At 35.3% G+C, this 19,074-nt stretch overlaps 1 protein-coding gene across 3 annotated transcripts in view; it reads right to left on the bottom strand.

The window, feature by feature from the left end:
- Sox102F (transcription factor Sox102F) overlaps positions 1 to 19,074 on the bottom strand; it is a 162,314-nt gene that overhangs the window by 5,811 nt on the left and 137,429 nt on the right. For all 3 annotated transcript variants that reach the window (XM_087409118.1, XM_087409119.1, XM_011056104.2), the window contains 5 exons: positions 4,735 to 5,019; positions 3,319 to 3,697; positions 1,201 to 1,425; positions 728 to 775; positions 413 to 565 (listed from right to left, as the gene is read on the bottom strand). In XM_087409118.1, the coding sequence (XP_087265244.1) occupies positions 413 to 565; positions 728 to 775; positions 1,201 to 1,425; positions 3,319 to 3,697; positions 4,735 to 5,019 (1,090 nt within the window). The remainder of the gene's footprint in view (positions 1 to 412; positions 566 to 727; positions 776 to 1,200; positions 1,426 to 3,318; positions 3,698 to 4,734; positions 5,020 to 19,074) is intronic.

Raw genomic sequence — 19,074 nt, 5'->3', positions numbered from 1 at the left:
AGTTAAAATTACTAAAACATTTTCATCTTCAAACTGTAAAATTGTCTTAACTTTAAATATTCTCTATGTAAAAGACTATCCTAAATATTCTTATTTACAAAATGACAGTCAAAATGTGTCACTCTTGTAAAAGGTATTATGTATCTCTTTGAAAAAACTTTTTAAGAAGAACATGAGTACTATTTGGCGGACGGACTGTAAAATTAAGTGTTTACTTTTGATGATTGATAGAGTAATCATTACCTAACTAAATTCATGGCAATAACTCGAAAATCACATTTTTAAGTTGTATAATGACTTTGAAAGTAAGGGAACGATAATTATTCCATAATTACATCCATTAGAAAAATCGTTATAGTTGAAGCATTAACTGTAATCGTGCGAGTGACGTGTATGGATCGGATATACTTACCGAGAATTTTCGATATGTTCGAGTTGTGCATGTCTGGGCAGGCTTTCAAGATCTTTCTACGTTCGTCCTTGGCCCACACCATGAATGCGTTCATAGGTCGCTTGATATGTGGCTTGTTCTCACCCTCCCTTTTCTGCTGCCTCACCATTTTAGCTGAAGAGAAAGAGAAAGAGAGACGGGGCGTTAGATGTCACGTCGTCGTCGAGATTCACGATACTCTCGTGAGAAACGAATCTGATTTCGCGAGGGCGTCACTTGGCGCTCTCAAAACAAGAGCGTAATAGTAGTCTAATCGTTACTCATAGAAGTGCTTACCTTTTTCCGTTATGTCTTCCGCTACTTTATATCCCGGATCTCGCCACACTGCAATTTCAAAACCAAATATATCATATATACAAGATATGCGACGTTACGTGGAAGACTATTATGCATAGTTTATAGTACTAATACAATCATTATAATAAATATTATATGCACCTTACAATATTATTTATATTTTTCTCAAAAAGAAAAAAATTTACATAATATTAAATTATTATAATTTTTACATGTTATATGCACATTTAATTTCATTTCTTTCATTCTTGATTTTAACTTGATTTTGACTTGAATTTAACTTGAATTTATGACACGCTATCGCATTATTTCAAAAAAGTCTGAAAGATCTGAAGATTCTACATTTGTCAAAAAATGCACGCTACGTTTGAAACTATATTAAGTGTTCTTTGTATCTACTTCGCGATCCGTCTCGCGATTAACGCGACGCTTGTTCCTCCACGTCCACTTACTGTGAGGCGTCGAGAGAAAATCCTGTTCCTCCTGAGGCGGTTCCTCCCGAGAGCCAGAATGCTTGATCGGTCTTTGAGTCTGGGCCGACGGTGGCATCCCACCTGTGTTCGATGGCAATCCGTACAGCCCGTGCATCGCGAAGTGCTTTTCCACGGCCGCGACCGCAGCGGCCGCCACGGATCCTCCCGGTCCGCCGGCCTCGTCTTTGGCCATTACCTTGCCCACTGTAACGGGTTACCGGAGAAACGGAGTGAAAGATGCGTAGATAGAGATACGAAAACGAAAGAGTTCACGTTTTTAAGATATACTTTACAGATATCTTTTAAGATATATAGAGTAAGATGTATAAAGTACTAAAAAACAAAGACGTAGAGCAGAGAATGCGATGTTTCTGACTTTTTACGAAACTTGAAGTTGATTTTGCTTTCAGAAAAAAATTTATATTTGGGACTTTACGCGTCTTATGTTAGTTCTTTTATTTCGTCAGTTTTATTTCGTCAGTTTTATTATTTAGCCCTTCGCAGACTATCCCGAATTTCATCACTTACAAGGAAACCGTCGGAACTCTCTCATCGATTTTGATGGGCACTTTGCATGTTATACACTATTATAAAGTATCAAAAAATATTAATATTAATACGTAACACCCGTATTTTTTATCTGCTTATCTGAAAGTTATAACAATCTCTCAAAAATAACAGATTTTTTTTTCATTTTCATCGAATATCTTCGAAATTAGGTATATGAAAAAATGTTCTGTGTAAAAGTTTTATATTTTATACTCTTAATATAGGTTTTTAATTTACCCTCTCCAGTTATTTCGAGACTTCTAAACTTTGAAATAAGCAAATAAAAAAGTTCTAATACTTTTTAGTTCTAATACTTTTTACAATCATATTTAAAGTCGGTGATGGATAGTTTCGATAATTTTTTTGATAATTAGTCAGACTACCTGGATTACTGAAACAGTTTTTCAAAGGAAATTGGCTTTAAAAAAATTTGAAAAAATTCTGGTATATTTTTTAATATTTAGAAATACAACAAATATAATTATGTGACTTAAAACATATTTCTTAATTTTTTTACATGTCAATTTTGAGGCAGAATCAGCAAAATAATTTAAAATAAAAAAATCGTCTGGGTCTTCAAATCCTCACATGATCTGCAGAGGATTAATGTATTACAGTTAAATAAGACATTAGAATTTTTTCAAATAGAAAGAAATATATTCTTTTCTCTGAAAAGAAATAGCGAAGAGCTTGCTGTCGTTCGATTGCGCTTGTAAAATAAATATTATTTTCAAAATCGTTTCCAGGAATTTTTTTTCCGCTACTGGATCTTTGACACAATCTCAAGTTCAGATATATTTTTTAGTACTCCATGTATGTCACGGAATGAAATAATGCGCGGCGATTGCTACGCGAAGAGATTCGCTCTTAACGTTACAATGACGGCCTGCGGATTTTCTTCCCTTCCTCGCTTATGCGAATCGCGCGTCGTGCGGCCCTTATCGGGCGGAATCGCGTTACGCATCGTTGATTATGAGTACGCCGGTATCCGTGGCAAAAACCAGATGGCAAGTGAAACAGGTTCTCTGGACGGCGAGCAGCCGTGGAAAAAAAACCTCGGCTGCGGACAATCGGGAAAACTAGCCTGCTCGAAGATGATTAAGTGTTCACCGCCGGCATGAAATCGCATACTCTGGAGGTACCAACCATGCCTTTCTCTCTTGGAATCCATTTACGGCAATCGGCAATTTGCAATTGTTCCGCGGGACGAACGCGTCGCGTAATCGACGCAACCACGAGTTCTGGTAATGCTCGGATCGCAACAACGGGCGTTACTTTAATCGCGGTAATTCGGATGAATTCACGAACGGTCGGTCGATTATAATAGGTACGCAATTTGCGAAATGCGCTGTAGTGAAAGCGTACACGTATATCGCATAAAGATAATTAACCGTTGTGAATAGCAACAATCTCTCCAGAATATCCGCGAAATGTCATTTCGACACGATACTCGACTTCACCGCTCTTCAACAGTCGGTGTAATCCTGCAGGCTTTATTCTGCTCTCACGCTAAGCGATTAAAGTGAATGAACACGAATTTTCACTCACTCGGCGAAGACAGACTGCTGAGATGTGGTGGTAGACCAGCGTAAGGAAGCGTCGGCAGGTAATTCCGCGGTATCGGCAGTCCTGGCGGAAAAAGTTTGGGCGCGGTCGCCGCTAATGGTTGCTCCTGCTGGCCGCTGCTTCCGGCACCGGTCGAGTGCGAGTCACTACCAGGCGACGAAGAAGACGCCGTGGCGCCCGAGGACGTCGATTTCGGCTTGGTGAGGTTCAGTGGGGCGTCGAGATCCTGAAGAGGCGGAGCCGTTGGTGCTACCGCGGATGAAATCGGCGCCGGCGACGACGATTCCTTCTCCATTTGCGTGGTCATCTGAGCGAGATGCGCGGTCGCCCAGCTTGGACCTTCTCGATGGCTGCTGATCATCTGCGAACGAATGAAAAATCTTAGGAATGTCAGACTAATGAATTGAAATTTCTCGATCGGAATAGTACTAATGTTAACTTGGCGTTACTAATATGAAGTAAAGTTTATTAAAGTTTAATTATTTTAAGAACTCAAATCAACGTGCAATTTTTAGAATACTTGGAATTAAGTTTGATTCTCAGACGAAATTATAAAATTTATGTTATTAAAAGTTATTAAAAATTGTTTTTATTACAATAATAGGGCAATTATAAAAATAATACTATATATATACAGTTTATTTTTAATAAATGTTAGGATTTTAATGTTTTTTTCATAATTAGATTTTTATATCTCTGAAACGAGCACTCTTGCAGAAATCCAATTTAATACTGATAAAAATAGTGATTAATTATTATTAATTTTGAATATTAAGGCACGTATATCTTTAGCAGCTACATTAGTTGTGTGACATCAAAAGCGAGAAATGACATTTAATAAATTAATTGCTACATTATAGCAATATTTTTTAATTTTCCCTTATAAACATGACAATTTCATAATTTTGAGACCTGTAAAATATACGGCAAACTAAAACATTTATTTATATTTAATATTTCACATAGAAATGTAAATAACTATCATCATACTTTCTGACAACTGAGATAATATACTATTATTTCAGAAATCATTTTACAGGAAGTATTCCATATCGGACAAATGTCTCAGTTTACCGCATATTTTATAAGTTTTTAGGATTATGAAATTGTTTCAAAAAAAAAAAAATAATAATGTGTCCAGCAATTAATTAATTACATGTTATTAACGTGCCTCTGACGTCATACAACTAATGTAGAATGGCAAGAGATAGCCTAATAAAAGTACCGTTCAATTCTTAACAAGTAATTAAACTACCTTCCAATATTAGATTTCTGTAATAACAGGTATAGCGAGAAATAACTAATATGGCGAAAATAGTGCGTGATATTATGAAAGAGCGAGCGTTGCATGAAGCTACGACCGATACAGGCGATATCGATAATCACCGGGTCACATACATTGGCGATGGAGTTGATGTGTTTGTTGCCGGTGGTGGCGGTTGACGTGGCTGGCGGTGGAGGCATGGGCGACTGCACTGGCAGCCCTCTGAGCTGTTCGAGAAACGGCAGAAACATCAGTGACTGCGGCCCCGACATGCTCAGCTGGCTCTTTGTCATCTGAGCCTGCAACTCCTGGATGTTGTGCTGCATGATGTGCTCTTGCTGCCGCTTCAAGTGCTCCGTTTGCAGCCGCTGCATCTCGATTTGCTTCTGCGAGTCGACCGTCATGTGAGCGGGATACGACTGTAAAAGCACACAGACCACTAATTAAAGGGACGCTGTGCATGCCGGCTCTCATACAGAGGAGTTGTGAGATCCCTTGCACGCCATCGCGAGGGTGACCGTTCCACCTTGACAGCGGCTTATCCGCGTGCCTCGTGGATGAAATACGTCGGACGTATTGCCGGGACAATGCGAGTGTGAAGTAAATTGCGCGACGCGATTGCCACTTTATACCGCCAACGACTCGATGCGTCGTAAATACCGTTTTGGGCTCCCTCGTTATATTTCGCCTATATATATACTTTAGACTTCGAGCGAATGGCTGCGAATAAGTACGTTATTATATGCGCAGTTGCCCGAACGAGATTTATTTTTTCCATTACTGTAAAAAAGATTACGCAGCGCAAAAGTCATTTAGATTTTTTAATAACCTGACGCAATCCACACCGTAAAAAAATTACATATAAAATTACAGTGCATAATTTTAGAAGTTATTATTAACATATATATTTACAAGTAAATAAAGGTACAACTTAGATAATTATTTTTCTTTATAAGTAAATTCACAGTGAATTTTAAGTTTACAGAAAAATATTTATCATAAAATAAAAAATTTATCAACAAATTATGTACAATTATTTTTCTTAAATGATATGTATATGAACGTAAAAATGCAAATATGTGTGATATTTATTCGTTATATTATAATATTATAAAAATTTATATATTTAAATAAAAATTATGCAATATTTTTTATCAATTTTATTGGTAGTAATTTCCTGTTTAATATAATACATATTTATATAATTAGAAAGAAACTATTATATTTACTAAATTTTTGTGAAAATGCACAGTTTTTAATATTTTTACTATAAATTGTGTAATTTTTACACATGTTATTTATATAACTTCATATTTTACAGTGCAGAAACATTCTAAGCGAATACTTTGTTGCTTGAATGTATAATTACAACGTGCATTATGAACAGTTGCACCATATTTGCAAAATATTTTTTAGTTTTTAATGATATTAATTATATAAGTTTAGCTAACGAGGTCATTATGTTACATTTACTAAACTTATATAAACACTACGTTATTTCTTTTATTCAAATTAAATAAAAAAATTGTGTTGCGTCGCATTTCAATTTTTACTGATTTCATAATGCAAAAATTTAAACTGCAAAAGAAATCGGTTCTTGATGTTAACAAATCGACAAATTCGAATGGCTATCTCGAGTAGTCTATCTATTGTTTTTTTTTTATTAGGATAAAAATCTTTTATAAAATATGCTAATTACAGATATTTGTTAAAAATATAATTTTTTTAAACTTTTTTTAAGATGAGATATTTTATACTAACATAACTGAATATAAAGAGGATATATTAAAAATTTCGCGTTTCAAGTTATCAAAGGTATTTTAATACGAAATGTATATTATGATGCCCGTCATAAATGCATACTGATAAATATAATAATATATAATAGTACGTCAAAAAGATGATTACTTCATAACCAAATAAAAGTTAAAGACCTAATTGTGTGTGTGTGATTGATAATATCATACGATTAAACGATTCGCAAGCCAAGTGCATCGCCAGCAAATTTTTACGATTAATATTGTATTAACAGTTTTGAAGAAGCACGCCGACAACGCGTTTAGACGAGCGAGTATCCGATCCACCCTCCATAGGAACGCAACAATTTGCGCGACAAATATCATTGTACTTTCCTACGTCCTGGCTACGATCCAGATATGCGTGGAGTTTATTTTAGACGATAAGGAAGACGTTTATTCATCCAGCCTGTGCACCAGCTGAGATGTCACGCGCGCGCGCGATGCTGGATGCACCCGCGGTCGCCCTTCTCCGATTCCGAGTCGCGCGATTATTAATTTCACGACGCTCCCAATGGCGGTTCTCTCGGGGAACTTTATCGCTGAGACGTAGAACCGACGTAACACTGGTTTATATTTTATAAATAGTTATGGCGGAAAATAAAAACTGCAGGGCGACACAAAAATCCGCGCAAAAACATGCAGCGTTGCACAAGCGACGATAAGCGTGACCTTCCGTGTCGATTGGACATTGCCGGATACTTCTTATTGGTTTCTGCGGATTATTAAAAACGATAGAACGAAAAAAAAATGTATGAGCAGCATATTCTAACATATTAACGCGAAATGATTACAATGTACGAAGCGCAAGATGTCAATATGTCGGTCATTTATCGATATAAATAGTATGTTTTTCAACTACAATATTAACCTATATATATATCAATATTTAATTTTAACAAATAAAAATAAATTATTTTTTCTCTACATTGCAAAAAAAAAACCGATTTTGCTGAAGTATCTAAAAATTTAGCTAGACCTGAAAATAATTTCCTTGAATCATCAAAATAATTATATAGAACGCGTTGATAATACTGTTGCAAAAAGTTGCAAAATATTTTAACCAGTTTGAGCGTTCAACATAATTATTTTGATGGTCTAAACAAAATTATTTTCGGATCTATTATATATTTAATTAAATTTTGAGATACGTATTTTTTAATAAAATCATTTTTTCCATGATATTTTGAATTGCCATTTAAAAAGGAATAATAAAGTTATAATAATTAATTCTAATTAAAAGTTACATAATTTTGTGTGTGTGTGTGTGTGTGTGTGTATGTGTGTAAATACGATTAAAGTTAGATGTGGAATGATATTTCTATACATATATTTAAAATAATTTTGCTGTAATTAGCGCTTCTCTTATTTATAAGAGATCTTCACGATATATCAAATTCTATTGAAACTTTGTGTACTTATAGTTTACATAAATAGATGAAAATATAAAAGTTGAAATTGCTTTACATATAAGGGATGATGATTTCATTCCTTAAAAACGTTTATTTGCCGCTACTATTATAATATTTTTCAAATTCATCTATTGATATAAGATACAAATATGATATATAAAATTTCATAAAAATCAAAATTTGACACTTCGCAAGATCCCATTGTTAGTTGATTTATTCATATGCAGTCTCGTTTTAACTTATTGACTATTTATATATATATCTCTCTATTTTTGCCTACATTTTTTCATATTAATCAATACAGATAAAAAGTACTTTTCAATAATGCATAGAAATTAGGCTTGATGTACAGCAAAGAATAAATATATATATATATATATATATATATATATATATATATATATATATACTGTCTTAAGCCGCGGGATTAACAAAGCGGTCATTACGGGATTAAGAGTATCGTATGACTGTAGTCTTCATTCTCTGTACTCGCTGCCGTTACTATCTTTTACGATGCGTCGTTGGTACGACAAGCCGTTCAAAGACTGCCGAACTGTGCGTTTATGTCCCTGCGAGCGTCCCAATGAGCGCATGTGCGTTCATTGAGACCACATGTGTCGCGTTCGCTTCGGTGGCGCGAGGGATCGGCCACCGGGAGACAATGAGTCGCGACCGGGTAACGCCAATTCGGGTAACATCTTCGGTTTACGGCGTCTATAATAGATAAGAGAAAGAGAAAGAGAAAGAGAGAGAGAGAGAGAAAGGGACGACTGGAACTTCATTATTCATTTGCACAGTTCAGTTATGCCGATGATACGTATCCGTGACAGCTATACCGCCCACAGTGGCTAAATATAAACAGGCGGGGTGCCAGCAAGTTCCATTCACATTCACATCCACACGCGATGCGGCGGTTTAGTAAGTGAGCATAAGAATATGAGGAGCCCCGTTCTGAATATGCATCCGCGCATTGACGCCAACTGCACCGCCTAAACTTAGCCACGCAATTACCGAAACATATTTACCCCCGTAATCGCTCTTCGGCCGATTATCTATCGCGAACGATATAGAATCTCGATGCGACGTACATCTAGATCGGTCATATGTAAAATTGTGATTAAATAATTTCACATGAAATAAATTTACTAAAATTATAATTTAAATCGGTAAACTATATATATGATTTTGTGTAATCTAAATACAATTTTGTATATCGGTACCGTATATTATTATACAGTATAATTAGTACGTTCGTAGTATTGTTTAATGATAAACTTTGTCAAACAACTATCAAATTATTGTCTACAAAATAGAATATAACCAATAGAAAATAGGACCCATAACTGTCGAAGCTGGAATATCTTTGGTGCTCGAATAATTTGGTGTGAATTTATATATTATTTACATATCAAATTCTGCCAAACTGCGCGCCGAATTAATTTTATGGTCTTAAAACGCTATACCGACAGAACCATATAATAGTACTATCATAAAATTAAATTATCTAATAATTTAATAATTTGATGCTCGCAGGCGTCTTGGAAAGTTCTTAATAGTGCTGATAGAGTCATCATGACGTCAAAATGATTATTAAGAAAAAGTCACTTTCCAATTAATTATGATAAATGTTATCGTGATGACCTGTTCTGCTTCGGAGAATATGTATTTTGTGAGAGTCGACGATCGACGAGTGATTTTCGTCAGTGCGACACGCGGGGCTAAAGGCCACGGAAATTTGCTTGTCCAGATTTAGAATCGGAGCCACTGGAGTGCGAGGGGACATGACGCGGATCCACCGGAAGTGGTTCATACTTCACGTGCGTTATAAAGACTGTCACTGCGGGTACTGTCTAAAATTACGTCGCGCTGCCAGAAGCGACTCCAACGTGAACTGCCCGCGCACGTAGATCGGATTAAGACCCCTCTTCCCATCCTGGATATCAGCGACCCGCAATCTTATAGCGTTCGTCTTCGTCTGAGATATACAAGCGTTATGAATAATCGATCGCGAGAAGAAGCCGGTCTTGCCCGGCCCTTCTCGCGGTTGGACGAGACAATGAGAAGCTGAATAAAAAAGTGCCGCTGTACTCCTTAATGGAATTTTAAAAGAGAGACATGTAGAATTTCTGACGACAAACAGGGAGGCGGCCGGTGGATACATAAATTATGGACCACTTTGAACGGGATTCGCGCTTGCTCTGTACGGGACCATCGCTCGTCGCAAAGACAGGAGAAAAAGAGAAATAGACAGAGAGAGAGAGAGGTGGGGGGAGGGACCAGTGAATTGCGGGAATCTAGGGCAACCGGAAGCGGTATTTTCGTGGCGCCGCTTTTCGAGTGCAGCGGAGGAGATGATCGCGAGTACATCATCGCGAAGCGGTCGTCTCTTCGAAAGTCGTCTGTCCTCTCTTTCATTGCGAGATATACCGTACTGGCGATCATATATAAAGAAGATTGGCGATCATATGTAAAGAAGATGGTATCGTTTAGATAATATGGAAAAATCATTGTTGGATTCTATATACCTATACAAAATGTCTCAAGTCTTTAAAGTTTAATTTTGTTAATAGATTCCTCAATTTATTTAAAGTTAACTCTGACTAAAATATTCGTCATAATATCAATTATAAATTATTTATAAATTATTTTAAATAATTTGCCCTTTATCTGCACCTAGATCTTTATTGACACAAGCGAAATTTCACTTAAAAAATTCTCCGAAATAGAAAAGGGCATCCAATTTCCCCTCGTAAAATATTTTGTTAAAAAAAAGATTTTTTGTAAAAAAATACTTAAGTATTATTGTAAAAAGAATATCTTATTAAAAAATTGCTAAGTGCTTAAAAAATATGATAATGTTATAGAAATATTGAAAAGTAACCACATGAATTTTTCCACATTTTTTGAAAGTTTAGAACAGTAAAAAAAAACTTACTCTCTAAATCTGAATCAGTGAATATTCACTAATTAGTGGCATACTTTGCATTGATAATCAGTGAAATTAAACTAAAAAAGGAAGAATGTTTGAGCATTACATAACTAAAATACTGATATTTGCACGTTAATTTCAATCTTCTAATACTATATTCGTTGAATTTAAGCATTAAAATAAGATTAGATCACACAATAAAAAAAGATTAGGAATTTACACATTTAATTTACTGATTATCAATGGCATACTTGGTATTGATATCAGTGACTATTCACTGATTCAGATTTAGAGAGTAGACTGGTTAATTGGAGCAAAAATATAATTTTATATATATATATATATAATTATTAAATTACGTATAAAAAATTGCTGTAATTATCTTCTGAAGTATCAACATTTCTTCGCACATACTCTGTATATTAATACGTCATCTTTTCTTTCGCATGTACAATATTACTAATCTCATAATCTTTATTAATGAATCCTATTTGTATCCTTGCAGTTGAATCCCATTATTCCACACAGGCAATAAGTTTTCTCTCTATAGATATTTGTAATGTAAGTAAACAAGGACAATCTAAACTATCATTATACATAATCTAAGGTAGACGAGTATTAAAAAACTGCAGCCGCTGCTTTTCATTATCCGACTAATTAAACTTCATAAACAAATGGTAAGTTACACAATCTATATTTAGTTGATATAAAATGTCTCAAATATTCGAATCAAACGGATTCTGCTCAATATATTGCGTAATCTTATTTGGAGTAACCCTACCTTTAGTCACCGCTGCAAATTTTTTAAAGACTACGATTCGATCATTACGAATTAAATTAATTATTCTTTTATTATCAGGAAACATACGCTGTTCTCACTGTAGAATAGGCATTTGTAACATCTTTTTTTCTATTCGTAACAGCTAAAAATTAAAAATAAGAAAAAACTAATAATGTATCTGTGTGCCATAACGGTATGTCATTGTACAATTTAGATAATTCTTCTAGGCTGTACTGAGAAAAATTTCTGGTTAAAAAGGAATGAATCAGAAGATTCTGATTATATCAATCAAAATTTCGATCATAGGACATCTAATTTATCTCGATTAGAAGTTTAATTAATATAATCAGAATTTTCTGATTCGCTCAATTACAAATTTTTCTGAGTATGAATTCTACTTGATGTTCACAAAGTTCTAGGAATTATTTCATTTTTATTGTTTAACAAATGATGCCTGTGAGCGTGTGAGCAATAAATGAAACACAGTCCTAGTCAAGGCTGCACTGAGGCAAATGTTGGATTAATTGGAATTCAGGCTGAAAATCAGAATTTTCTGGTTGAATCTATAATTATAATTGATTATATCTATTATAATTTTAGTATTTGAGATAACCAGAATTCCAACTAATATTATTAAAGTCTTTTGATTTGTTCATTTTCAATCAAAAATTTTTCTCAGTGTACAGAAGCCATAAACAGACATGTCGCGAGATCATCAAATAAGAGACGAGGTTTGCCATCGACCTCGCGAAATCCATCATAATCAGGTTGATCCAATGAACGCGTGTATAGATCCAGATTGGCGTGGCACTGGTATTTTCGGATATCTTTATTGGTCAATGTTTATTATCTATTCGCCGCCTCTAATCCTTTTGATATTCCGTGTCAGCGAATAAGCAAATCGGCCGATCATCGGAAGCCACGAGTCGGTTTCTCGCGAAGACGTTAATATCAATAATTCCCTTTGCCGCATGCCGGCCAATATCGTTCGATATTATCCGAATGAACGGGCCGCGCTTATCCGGCAGCATTTATGCGCGCGCGTCTCAATCGCAGTCCTACATTACAAAGACGACTTTGTTCCCTTTTCAACTCGCATCATTGGTTCCGCGAGCAATTGTGATAATGCCTGCCGAGTCAACTATGTAAGAAATAATGACTGTTCTGCCGGTCGCAAATCCCGTAGAGACACGCAGCCATTGATTTCTGATCAATGGTTAGATCATTTCTCAATAATTCTCCTTCCAAGAAAGAGATTAAGATAGTTGCACACAAGAGCAAACGATCAATTAATAAATATTGTTAGATAGTTTATAGTCTTTTTGATAAATAGAGATAATATCTCACATATACATATACATGCACATTTGCAGATATATTTGAGTCCTTTCAGTAGCCAATGTGAACGTAAAGATTATTAATTGCACGCGATTGCTGGGGGGACAAAATGTAGAACATTCATGCGTTTTAACAAGTTCATAAGCAAATATTAGATCTAGAATAGCAGTAAATAATCAATAAAATGAAATTTTGTTAGATGAAGAAATGTGTCAACATGTAAATAATAAGTAGAGATTATTGAAAAGTTAGTAGGAGAAGATCGGTTTCCTGAAAGACGATACTGAAAGTCGTGAAACAGATAAAGTCAAAACATAGAATTAAAAAGAATAAAGAAAGAAATGATATAAAGAAGCAATCAGATTGAAGAGACTCCAGATAAAAAGTAAAACTTTAAAATAATCCTTAGAACAGACGATTGAAAAATTCGTGTCTTGTGCATTCCTTTTCTTGAAATATTAGAAACACCTAGTTAATAGTCTTCATCCTTTTCTTTTTTTTAATACATAATTTTATATAAATGCTTTCTAAAAATATTAAAATATATGTAAAAATTATTTAATAATACATATTATACCTGCAAAAGTGATGAAAATTAATCTGAGACGACTCATCGTATGTAGTAAAGATATAAATCTGGAAAATCAACTTGTGTACTAAGAGTTAATTTGTAAAAAGGTTTTCGTGAATTGATTGTACTATAAAACATAATATCTATATAATTCTCATTGTATTGGTGCTAATATTAACATCAATATAATGTGGATTTAACGCTATGAATTTTAAATCCACACCATATGATGGTATTGATATAAATACCAGAGATTTGAAATCCACATCATATTAATATTAACACCAACACAATGAGAATAATATAGACACCGCATATGTGTCATGGATTTTAAATCCATACCAAAGGTGTTAAATATACACTGATATTTTTTAGAGTGTGTATAATATTGGGTCATTTAAAAAGTATCCGCGGTTTTTTCATCCAAAAATTGAACAAAAAACCGCGGATACTTTTTAAATGACCTAATATGTGATTTATTTTGTTGTAAAATAAATTTAGAGCGGGAGCAGAGTAAATGAAATCGTTAGGATATGAAAGGTATTAACGGTGGAAATATTTTATAAGCGTGCGCGTTTCATCGCCGTAAACCGCACTGTTCAGTGTTTAGCGACAAATTCTCACCATCTTTCATGATTTGCATCTGATCGTGTTTTACATCTACTCTCTTTCGTTCTTCGTCCACGCCAACTGACACGAATATCGAAACGCAACACCAACCTAGCTGGAATTGCCAGGTGGCCGGGATTTCCGGGAAAGTCTCGGAATTCGTCGGCTAATCCCGTGTCCAGTAAATAAAATTTTCTGTCCTAGAAATGCATAATTTTAATGAAATCCCAGGATTTATCTCATACTTTTAAACCATTTCTCTCGACTCTATCAACACTTACATTAAAGATTTATATGAAATTATGTGAGCTACACTAATTCACACATAAATTCGTCCATAGTACTGTACTTTGTGTGTTCTGGCATCATTAAATTCTCTTAAAAGTTCTTTTTCTAAATAATTAGAAAAAACTTTCAAGAAAACTATAGATCCTAGTTTTCGACTTCTTTAAAAAAGTTATCTCATTTAAAATGTTAAAATAAAAAATAAATCAATGTACCATGTGGAGACACTAACTGATACTCAAGATTTAACTCAAATAGTTTATAATAATCCATTTTTCAACCATCGCCTCAGATAAGTTCCCAGAAATATTGATATTAAACCTGGCAATCCTAAACCCAGCAATCCCAGGGACCTAGAAGCCGCCCGTTGTGCGTGCGGACCGTCGAAAATTCTGCACGCACAATGTTCATCCGCACGCGACGTTTCTCGCCGTACGGGGCGTTTCTCGCGGTTAACACTTGCTGCCCGGAGCCATTTGAATATCCCGTTACCGGAATGTCGGGTGGCCCGCAAGAAAAAAGGATTAAACTTTGTTAGCTTTTTAAACGTAAACACGCGAGTCTCGCAGCCCACCGTGCAAATGATGTATCCTCGCTAACTCGTAAGCGCGTATTAAATATTGAGCCGTTTCCGCATTTATAAAACTCGAAAGCTTAGAATTTTCATCGCGTAAACACTTTAGTGTTTTAATTTTTACACACGTTTATTTCTTTCAGCTAAGGAGATATCTTCATTTCTCTATTCAACGATAAATATTTCTTGACCTTTCTACAATTTATTACTAATTATCACATCTTTGAAATATTCTCGGACTTCTATTTCATCAAGAAGGTTTTACTGCAAATTTATTTTGCATTACGCGAATAATCTTTTCGTTAAAAGGCTAAGACGGTTCAGTGTGTGCTTTTTAGCGTTTTAACGCGCACATTTGCGAGTAATGTAATCCATCTTGTATAACGTCGATACGCGAATGAGAATTAACGGTATTAAACCCTGATATTACGATATGTATGACACTAACGCGGCGTGGACAGCGTTTCTCTTAGCGGCTCAGGGCCCATTGCGGATCGAAATAAGCTGCGACGATGAACCGGCTGTCAGTAGGATTATTGTCCTCGGCTTCTTACGCCCGCCGGGGAGTTCTTTCCGTGAAGATCGTATGTGGTAAGGCAAGACAGTGTGCGACTGTCCCTGGAGACCAGGGGAACGTCGGGACGCGTCCAAAGCAACCCCCGTCAACTTTGAGGCAAGCGAGAGGGCAATCGCGTTGCTGTCTCCCCCGTTGCTGTCTTCCTTCTGACTTTTCTGCCAGCGTATCTTCTTTTCTCGCGTCGCTTCCTTCATCGCGTACGATTCGTCTCTTTTAGTAATACAGAAGATCTCGAAAAAGAAGAGAGAAAGAGATACACACATCGGTCTTATGTTCTTCCTCTTTCGTTCCACGGGAACTATTCTGTCTGTCGTCTGATCTCTTCTTTGTCTCTAACGTCGGCTTTCCCATCAACGGTCACCCCTCTCGAGAGGAGATCCCTCAGCGACCCCTCTAGCTCTCCGTAGCGTTGGCAGCCGACAACCACGATATACTGTCACCGTAGCACTTCGACACCTCGATCGGTTTATACCGCAACGGTATAGTGTCAACGAATGAGCGTCTCCTCCTAAAGCTCGCCAGATGAGGGAGTATCGTTTCCGACTTGAGAGAGAGAGAGAGAGAGAGAGAGAGAGAGAGAGAGAGAGAGAGAGAGAGAGAGAGAACTGCGTATTATTTTTTCCTCGCGAGTCTTTAATATTGCGCAGTCAAGCGAATCGGTCGTTGCAGTGTAGCTAAAACCGTCATGCTTGCGGTAACGCGAAAAAAAAAACGGAAGCATGTTCCAGTACAGTTTTACCATAACATCACTGTTTTTTTCGTAAACTTAATGACAATAACATAATTTTACTTTATATAAGATCAGCTTACATACGTATATATTTTTTAATATTATATATAATTATCTATGTATATTTTTAATATATGTATATACATTTCAGGCCAAAAGTTTGAAAAATATCATTTTTTAACAAGTGATATTTTTCGGATTATTCACTTAAATTTATAACAATAAGCTTTTTTATTTTAACAATAATTTTCAGTCCAAATAAAATCTAAAGAATTATTATTAAAATGTAATGTTAGGTATATATACATTTTATATGTTTTAAAACATTTTACTGTTATGCTTTTATGATACACACACACACACACACACACACACACACACACACACACACACACACACACACACACACACAAATGTTCATAAATATTATAGAATCAAAAAAATCTTACATTCCGTTAGGATATACATTTATAATAAATAAAAAAATAAGTTCAAAAAATATTTTTTATTTTTGTCAATTTTAGCCGACACGTGAAAAATTAGATCACCAGGGATACTATTGAGTACTATTCTTCTATACATCAATCGAAATGTTATTAATTCCTAACAAGGTAAACTTTACTCGACGTCCACACGATCCAACACTTCCGCTTGATGATCCTGGCGAGAGGTATTGGAATAAGATAAAGTGGAGCACGTACGATGAAAAGAAAAGAAACAAAAAAAACACATGATGGAAGAAGATCGATGACTACAACAATACGCGAATGCATACCTCTATACACCTTACCCTACAGTCCAGTTGTGCTCTCTTGGGATAAATACAATACGCTCCCTTCGTATTCGTCGACTTTAATTAATTTTATATGTTGTGTGGTGCGCGCATGACAAGATCTTTCTTTCTTTCGTTCTTACACACGTTTGTCGTGCATCTTTTCTCTCGCTTCAATCCGCTTTCTTTTTTCGTGCTCCACACTCTCTTTGCAGGGAGACCCGAGACCCGGCCACTCGAGAAACGAGAATAATGTACGATGCACGTGCCGGTGCACCCCGTCGTTGCTCCTCTCCTGACTGAACGGCGCAACCGCGATTCTAATTCATCTATGGCCGACGCGTATTGTACGACTACAAGTGGATTGTGCAAGAATTCCGTTGTCAAAGAGGAGACGCTCGATGAATCGCTCAAAGAAAGAAAAAAAAAGATCAATAATTCGTAATTTTAAGTTTTATAAAAAAATATAAATGTGATATTTATATATAAGTTATCTTCAAAATATTAAGTATTCAAAAGTACAAATTCAAGATTTTTATCTGTTAAAAGTTATTCATTAATTTCAATAATGACGCTGAATTTCGCCGAATGGTCAAAGATTGGCTTTTGACTAAACCGATAGAATTTAAGTGTTGTGATATGGTGAATTTTTGTTTTAGTGAGCTATCTTCCATTATTTTACAATAAATCGTTTTTGCTCCCTCCTTTCCCCAACAAATTTACCTTCAATAATTTTAATACATTTTTACCTTTTAAATTTACCTTTTAATAATTTTAATACATTTTAGATTGTTATTAGAGTTCGTTTTTATATTATAGTTTCCGTTAATAGGTGGAGGTGGCTCACTGAAATGAATTAGTTTGTAAACAAAATTTTTTATTACAACATCATATTGTCTCTGAGAATGGCTTAAAAGTGAATCGAAACATGTAAGCGGAATAATTATTATTAAAGTTGTTTTGTTAACCGCATTGGTTTGCACAAGAATTACCGTGCTTGACTCCTATTGCCCTGTCATATCCAACCATTTTGTATCATTAAGGAATCTTTAGAAATTAATTTATATTTACCGAATACATTTGTAACACACAAATAATTTATTAAATCATCGTTCATTATTTCACGCGTTTGATCAAGTTAAATTAAGCTAAACGAATGACTTTTGGCTGCTTTAATTAACGTACTTTTTAATGCAACGTAATGCAGCGTGAAATGTATGTTTTAAATCGTTTATTATCTTAATAAAGCGGAATGTGAGATAACCCGAATCTATATCAGAGCGAGTAAGTGGCTTGTAAGGATCGCGTGCTCCAAAAAGACCCGTTCACGCACTGCATAACCGTATGTACCGTAAGCTGATATCGGCATCTTCGCGCCGCACATTCCACAGAAGTATACGATTTATCCCGGCACGGACGCTCAGATCTCCTGTGCGTGCACGCGCCGCCGAAACGTGAGAACCGAAATAAAGATTCGCACGACACGCGCGACGCACCAGAAATACGCGTGGATCCTACCACCGACCCTATTTCACACATAAAACAGATTGATAGTTTTATGAGCTGTCCATAACAGCAGGCTGTAACAACGCTATTGTTGCAAAGTACAAAATCAGTATTTCACAAACGTACATTGACCTGTACCCAATTTTTTTGTTACAATCCGTTTCGTCTACACCGCACTTAATTAATCTAATTTGAATTTAATTGATATTTCGTATTATTTTTTAGAGAATCGAAGAGATAAAAATAAATTAACTAACGCTTGTGTTATATAAATCGACTATTATTTTAATTAAAATAATTATTTTATGCATTGCATAATATTATCTGTTCAGGATATTTTAGAAATTATAGTACAATCGATGATTTTTTATAAGGAAGTAAAAGAAGTAATTTTTCGCTGTTTAAAAAAACGGAATTGGAATATTCATTACGCACTTAATTAGCCACAATCTGCTTAGTTTGCCTAATCTGATTATTTACCACTATTTCTATGTCAATTTGCATTTGGTACTCTGAGAAAAATAGTTGAGGAGATGGAATAAAGGCACAATTCTATTTAGGCTCTTTTTCCAGCAATTAGCTTTTTCATATAAT

Source organism: Acromyrmex echinatior, chromosome 8, assembly GCF_024713525.1.
Source record: "Acromyrmex echinatior isolate Ae372 chromosome 8, ASM2471352v2, whole genome shotgun sequence".
Lineage (NCBI taxonomy): Eukaryota > Metazoa > Arthropoda > Insecta > Hymenoptera > Formicidae > Acromyrmex > Acromyrmex echinatior.
Note: the sequence above shows the minus strand (reverse complement) of the source record. Positions and strands in the feature narration are given on the sequence as shown.